This window comes from Limulus polyphemus, unplaced genomic scaffold, assembly GCF_000517525.1.
Source record: "Limulus polyphemus unplaced genomic scaffold, Limulus_polyphemus-2.1.2 Scaffold2911, whole genome shotgun sequence".
NCBI classification, from domain to species: domain Eukaryota; kingdom Metazoa; phylum Arthropoda; class Merostomata; order Xiphosura; family Limulidae; genus Limulus; species Limulus polyphemus.
In genome coordinates this window covers 109155-117215 of record NW_013668521.1, presented here as the reverse complement: position 1 = coordinate 117215, position 8061 = coordinate 109155, and the positions used below count along the sequence as shown (strand labels likewise).

The 8061-nt window shown below is 33.0% G+C and overlaps 1 protein-coding gene across 1 annotated transcript in view; it reads left to right on the top strand.

Moving 5' to 3' along the window:
- LOC106468195 (protein PAT1 homolog 1-like) overlaps positions 1-8061 on the top strand; it is a 127380-nt gene that overhangs the window by 14073 nt on the left and 105246 nt on the right. Inside the window, exon 2 of the mRNA XM_013928608.2 lies at positions 4163-4351. Coding sequence (XP_013784062.1) covers positions 4310-4351 — 42 coding nt within the window. The 5' untranslated portion in view covers positions 4163-4309. The remainder of the gene's footprint in view (positions 1-4162; positions 4352-8061) is intronic.

The following is an 8061-nucleotide window of genomic DNA, read 5'->3' as shown; positions in this document are numbered from 1 at the left end:
AAGGGAATTGATAGTGTTGATGCATCATCTTTTTTCATATTTAACAGTGAGAATAGTAGGACTAGGGGACACAACTATAAATGTTGGAAAGGTAGGAGTCATCTTCAGTTAAGACAGTTTTATTTTTCTAATGGGGTGGTTGGCTTTTGGAATTGGTTGCCTTCGGATGTTGTAGAGGCAGTAAATTTAAGAAAAAACTTGATAAGTATATTAATGATAAGGGTTTGTTTAAGATTATATTAATGTAGTTTAGAGGATGGAACAGCTGAGATGGATCAGTAGGTCCCATGTTGTCCCAAAACATTATGTTTGATTCCCTATGTTGGTTACCTGACTTGGGGAGTTTCTTGAACATTTAAAAGAAGAGCTTCACACTTTGGAGCTGTGAGTTTGTATTAAATAGTGGTAAAACCCATTATTCATTCAGAGAACAGTTGCCCAAAAGTTAATGATGGTTACTTTTGACTAGCTACTTTCCCTTTAGTTTGTCAGGAAAAAATTATTGATTACTACAGTATGCAGCTCTTGGGTATATTTGCACAAAAGTTTTAAACAGCAGATGTATAAATTTAATTCCTGATTTGGCAGCATTACAATCAGATCTTGAAACTGAAAGAGTAATAAAACAATTTTTCTTGTTTTTGTTTTTTTCTGTTGTTACCAGGGCCTAATAAAGGAATTTAATGTATGGGGGTCACTAAACCTTAAAATAAACAATTGTACAAGAGTTATGGGATATGAGAGTGTTTGGGATACAGCACCTCCAAAAACACAAGCGTATTAACCCTATTGCCACAGGTATTCTTTTATGTGCATGACACAAGATTTCAGTGTCTTACATGAAAAATGTTATTAAAGTACTTTTTGTTTATGTTATACCAATTAGTATAGCATGAAATATTAGCTAATAATCCATATTTTAATAGTATACAAGTTTTAAGTTCTTAATTCTACAAGGCAATATTTAAGAAAATCCTGGATTTCCCCCAGTGTGACACACGCATTCTTTAGGTATCTTCTCTGTTTTATCCACCTCCCCTACAATAACTACAAAATTAAATGTAAATTACTCAGTACAAAATTGTTTTTGCTCAGACAAACCATAATTTGTATTGCCTTCAATTTTGTCTGGTTACAGAGCTATCAAATAGAAAATCAGACCCCTACTGCCATATCCTTTCTTTCACGTTTTGTTAATAGTTCTCTCTTACGTTTTATTATATATTACCTATAACAAATATATAGTGAAGGTTTTCATCTATCAAATGATGTATAACATTGTGTTCTGAACAGATAAGCATCAATTTCACTTATATGGTTCATTCCTGTGGAAAACTTGACAAATAGCTTGAATGACTTTGTAATGGCTGTTGTCGCATAGCTAGAAAGCCAGAAAATTTTTAGAGTTAGGGGAAATTATCTACTTTTTTGCTTGTTATTAGTCTATGTTATTAGGTGCATTATTTAATTGAATAAAAATGTAGTGCATTACTACCATTATTATAGAAAAAAAAAGTAGGGTTAACTTCATCAACAATTGACAGCAAGAAAAAAGATCAGGTAAGTACTTTATTTCTTATTTTTCATGTTTATTCTTTATTTATTGTTATAAAAATAACTAAAATGTAAAAATAGCGATCTTTTTAGGTTTGTAAAGATTAGATTAGGTAAAATAAATAGTAATATAATAAAAATGTTTCATGAGGCACACATGCCAGCAGCTCGCTGGTGAGTAATGTAATTTGATAGTGTAACATGAGCTGCACATTTCATGAGTGATTTACAACTTATAATGCCATGGATAGCAGTTACACAGTTCAAAGGGCAATATAACAATAAAATTTAACTATAAGTATATGTATACTGTTAAGAGCTTAAAGCCACTTAGAGTAAACGAATGTAGTTTCACGCTACATTTGAAGTCATTCTAGTAAGAAAAAGAGGGTAATTTAAATTTATTTTGATTTTTTAAGGGGGAGGGGGGTCACAAGATCATTCAAATTGACCAGCCTTATATAGAGTTAGGGTAGAGAAATAACAGATAAAATATAAAGTTTCCCTGAAAACTAACATTTGAAATGTATTTAGGAAGTTTTAGAAATTACACAAATGAAATTTGAGATTATTGAGATGAAGAAAAGTATTTTTGATCTTGAGACAATCACTTTGCACACAGACTATTCAAAAGAAATACTCAGTATATTTATGGACAAATCTTTATTTTAATTTATTAAAAATACTTCACTAGAAAATATGATTTGTATGTGAAAGACTTGTAATGTTAACTGAAAGACTGCCAAATTTTGTGAAGATATACACACTATATTGAAAATTAGAAGTTTTAAATCTATACAGATTTTAAACGAGTACAAAGAGGTCATGTGGTCAGTCAAATTGACTTTGCCTGTGTCGAGAGTTAATGAAAGTGATATATTTTTCTCACCTGAAGTATACTTTCTCATTATGTAGGATTTTAACCAATAGAGGTGAATGGCTGAGAAGAAATCTATTGTTTGCCAGAAAATAGTTGACACAGATTTTAAATTTTACATAAAGATCAGTGATGCTGATGTACACAAAACAGCTTTTCATGTATGTTTGTTACTTTATCATCCCTACATTTAGATATAAAGATATAACAGAAGCAGTACAGCACTGCTGAAATATCCATAGTTTGTCTAGTTCTAAAATATGTAAATTTAAAAAATTATTGCTGTAATATCATAAAAGTAGAAGCTGAAGGGTAATGCATAAACATTAGTTTATGGATTGTCTCATGAAAACATTAACTTTAATTATTATTATTAATTATTAAATGAAATGTAAGCTAGATATAGAGAGAGAGACTTTGAAAATTGATTAGGTATAATTTGTTGTAGTTTTTATTATTTGGTTCGTGTATTTTTCATAGTCATCAACTATACTGGGTTGGTTCTGAAAATCTGGCCAAGTTTAGTATTTTGGTATGGGAATTATTAAACATGGGAACTGTCGAATAGAAACTAAAATAAACTTAATCAGTTTTGTCATTATTGGATTGTTGTGATGGATTACTTGGAAAATACTTGATAAATACATTGTATCTTCATCTTTTTTGTGAGTTAGAGTACTTCTTCCTGTTACATGTACACAAAATACTTTTTCTTTTTTTGTTATGATGCCCTCATCATGAACTAAACTGTTGGCCTTAAATATGGTTTGGATTAGCCCTTGGATACTATTTGGAAATTATACTGGGGAGGGGATGTTTGTTTTAGTGTTAATGAGTATATTACACGAACTTCATGTGTTTATTCTAAAACATGTTCTGGTACTTTCTAGGTTTTTGTTTATTTTCAGAACTTAAATTCAGGTATCTGTTAATTTTTTTTTTTTCTAAAGTACTGTTTAATTTTCCGAAATGAATTATTACTGTTATAATGAACTTCTGAGCAAGAGAAAGCTAACAATGTGAGTTAAAATAATTATTCAGTTAAAGTAAGTCGTAAAATAAGCTTACTAAAAATACTTATTCATAAATCAGTAAACCATAAAATTATAATGTGTAGTAACTAAAATACATTGAATCATCAGTTTGGTACCATTTCTATTAAGAGTATTATTGATTGAATCCTAATGATATTTTGAGGAACTTGCCTACTTGGTGGTTAGCTTTAAACCATATGCTGAGCCAACAATGAAAGATAACCTTCATAAACAAAATATAATTGGAAGAAAATGTGTTCGATTTATTTTTAGTGAAACAAGACAATTTAATTTGCCATCAATCAGTAGAGTGGAAAAAAAAAGAGATTTTAAGAGTGGTGTATAGGTAAATTTGAACTATATGACAGCAAACTGTGGTGTATAAATGTTTGCAAGAACTTGATAAAAAAACAAAACAAAAACTATCATTAACATTCAGTGGGTTGTGTGAATACATTAAACAATTGGCATATCCAGTACACTAATGCATTGCAAAGTTAAATTGTTTTTATAGAAAAATTGATAGGTAATTAGTCAACATTTCAGCTTTTTTTAATGAAAAACATTATAAAGATAAGATTATTTGAAGCTAGAACAGCAGTGTTATACATCACTAATAGGTATTATGAATACAACTATATTTAACTTGTTTCTTGCCTTATATTTTCTTAATGTTGCCTTATTATCTTACTTAAAGGTTAAAAATTAGCTGGTGCAACTGTGTGGTTTCTGTGGATTGCTGGAAGATATCAGTTTTGAGGCTTTAAGAATTCATTGTGAAGCATTTCGGGTTCATGAAAAGAAAAATCATATTCTGAAAGTAGAAGACAGTTGTGTAACGAATATGACAGATGGATTTTTTGGAATTGATCCCACACGACTACCTGTAAGTATTATTTTAAAGTTTTTATAGTCATGTTTATTATCGTATCACATTTGGCATATTTTTTCCAACAGATTGTTCAGATTGGTCTGTATCCAAATTTTGTACAGTTCCACACTTTTTTATGAATTAATTTTCATATTACAGTTGCCTCTAGAACTTTGAGCATGTTTCACACCTTAGTTTTTGAGGAATACTTTAGAATTGGACTACTGTCATTTCTACTTTGATGTTATCAAGGTTGACAGCTAGGTTTGAAGAGAACCCATTTGGTTCTTGTGAATTAACCATTTCCATATGACCTGGATGAAGTGCTCACAACATTTCAGTGTTACATTGAAATTTTATCATCAACATATTTCAGTAAATCAAGTACAAAAAATTTATTTCATGATTCAAATTTTTTATATTATCTAAGTTTTAACTTCTTTATTTCATAAAGAAATATTTAAAAGAATTTCCACCTCCATTTTTACTTGTCACTGAAATATCTGAGCTCCAGTTAACAATATGGGGTGTATCATGCATGCTGGGTCTTCTGCATCCTTGCTCAGTTTGAAATCAAACAAGAGGAAGACAAATTCTATCAACTGTTCCTTCCTCCTGGTATTTGATTTTGATATTACCCTACTGGTTTAGGAGAGTCCGTAACTTTGTACTATGTTTCAGAACTTGATTTCACAAGTATTTTCCATTCTTTCACTTTCACTTGTATATTATGATCCTTTGTGTTCTTTACTCCAACCCTAATTAGTCTTTTTTCCTTCAATTGACATTCATGTTCATGCTTACTCCTTCCTGGAACAAAATTGTATCCATGACCATATGCTTCTTCCTCCCTGCCTATCTGATTCTCATGTCTTAGCTTACAGCCATTCTACTTTTCCCTTTCTTGATTCTCAGTGTTTATAACCTCTTTCACTTGCTGAGGGAGCAGACTATTTCTCTTCTGTTTCATTCCTAAATGCTCAATTTTAACATCATTTTTTTTTTCTTACCACCCTTCTTTGTTACCTCTTTTCCCCTGCACCTTATGTCTGAGGCACTTCATCGTGCTCCTAAAGAGTTTTCAGGGGAGGTTTATTTCCATTCTGTTTACTAGTATGGCCTTTACTGCATCTTTTGCCTTATCCCTACTAACTTGGTTCTTTTGCTGATGGGAGTTGTTAGATAGAAATACATTCCTTGCTAACATATGTTTGCCTACCTTCCTATTTGCATGATCTTCATCATGCTCCTTATTGTGCTAAGATATTGCTGGCAGTGTTTCTGATTCACTTGAGTCCTGAGCTGAAACAGCCCAACACCATTCCTCTTTATTTTTCCTGGTTTCTTGCATATCACAACTTTGCCCTTCAAGTCCCGTTCCTCATCCGTATCACTTTTCCTCTCACTTTTTTGTCCTATTCTCCTCGTCTACCCATTCCCCCACTTCCCTCTATCAGGTCTATTGCATCAGTGACTATCCTGTTGGTTTGGGACCTGTTGGTGCCTGTCTGGTGTGGTTTGCTAACTTCTGGTCACAATATTCTATCAAAAGATGGATTCTTTGAATTTTACCCATATTCTGTTTCTCCACTTCACTACCCCTCCCTCTCCTCCTCCTGTTTTATTTTTTCCTCCCTCTGATCCTTTCTTTAACATCTCAAAGAGGTTGTATATGACTTTTTGGATAAGCAGGCCATTGTGAGGGAATATGACCCTTGTATGGGTTTTTACTCTCGTCTCTTGCAATTGATTTCTGGTTGTTCTCATTTTTGGATGGCAAATTTCTTTTCTCTCCAATGGTCCTTTTCACACAGGCTATAGATGACATTTCGATTTCCCTGTCCTCCAGACAGTTTCTGCCTTTTGACCATTGGAATCACTTCTTCCAGTTCTGTACTCTTCCATTTAGCATTGCATCAGCCTCTTATGTGTTCAGTTGTGTCATGAGGACTTTCAATCACCATGGACTGGGTCTCTGATTCCACGTTTATATGGATGATTGACTTCTGTTAGGCCATTCCCAGGAGGTATCCTCCCTTCACACTTGTCTTCATGAGGCTTGTAAAGGTAGCCCATTATCTAGTACATCTTAGCATTTTCTTCAACTCTTATCTCAACTGAGCTCAGCCTTTTCTTTGCTTGCAAGCTAAAGAGTGTCGAGTCACCAAGATTTGAGCTTCTCATCCTGCATAAGTTCTTTTTTTTATTTTGGGGACTCTAGCTTCCATGTAGCCCATCATTATTTCAGGGCACACAGATTTGCACAGTGCAGTGAGAAGTGGTGACACTGTCGGTGTAGTTCTGGTCACCCCTCAAAAATATGAACGTGCTCTCCTCCTGTAGCCAGAGTCTGTTCAATTGAGATGAGCACACAAGGTATGGTCTGACCAAGTTCAAACCACATTACTCATATTGGCTCATCAGCTGCTTGTGCCAAGTGCTTGGAGAGTTATTTTTACATACCACTTGTCCCTGCAATACATGGTGCTTGCCTCTTGCAACTTTACATTCCGGAGTAAAAGTATACTCTGGTTGAGATGACCTCACACAGGCACTTTCTGAAGGGGGGGGGGGGTCATCTAGATTTTTGCACCAGTCCCTCCACCAATTCAACATGGTATTCTAGCTGTTCTGTGTATTTGACAGATACTTGCCTCTTCACACATATTCCCACCTTTCCTCCCCACTTCTGGTGTACTTTTTTTTTGTCTCGCTTTGACAAAGAATTAAGTTATCATGAGTTCAAATGCATAGGAGTAGTAACTGCGCATGGAGGTTGTGTTGGCCTTCCATTGGTGAAGGACTTTTGTTGTATGATTACATCATCATGCACATTAAAACGTATGAATTTAGGTGGGAATTACCTCAAAGTTAGTGGCAGGCAAATCTCGTAGAATGATAGCTATTCTGTGTAAGAAGATGAGTATCTATGGGAAATACATCTTAGGATTAGAAAAATGTTAATTTTTGGGGTATTCTGTTTTACTGATTGAATTATCGTTTATATTTTAAAATCCATATTTGAAAGCTACAATAATTATTTTTGGCCAACTTATTGAGAACAAGAAGGAATCCTCAATAGCCATGGCACTTAATCCTATCGTGACTGGTCATGTGTCAAAGGCCATGTCATCACATTTGTTGACTTGCATTCAAAATTTTATTGAACTGGTATTTGCCCACCTCTTCCCATTTTTAGAAACGCTCCCTTATATACACTTCTATATATGACATGAATCATTAATTGAATCGAAAGCTCAGAATGTCCCCCTAGTAGTTTTCTCAGCCACTTTGATGTGTTATTGTGTTAATCTCATTCTTTTCACAAAAGATTTCAAATGATAAGGTAAATCTTTAGTGAACTTGAAATTTCATATTTTGTTAGACTTAAATGCAGCTTAGTTACTACGCCTTATAAATTAGTGAATTCTGTAGTATCAATATAGTAATTTGATATTTTTTTCATTATTTAAAATGTATTTATAAAACCTAAAAAATGTTCTTTTCATATCTACCACGTGGGAAATTTCTTAAGGCTTAGCAACCTACAACAAGCAGCAAATGAGTACAAAGGTTGAAACTAGAAGAGATAATTGTTTGCTTTACTGTTCTTTTAAGAAAAATAAGTTTAAGAACTTATTTGTAAACAGAATTAATGTATATGCGTATATAATGTATAATAATTGAAATGTGACTATTTTACAAAATACTAGTTCACTAAAATA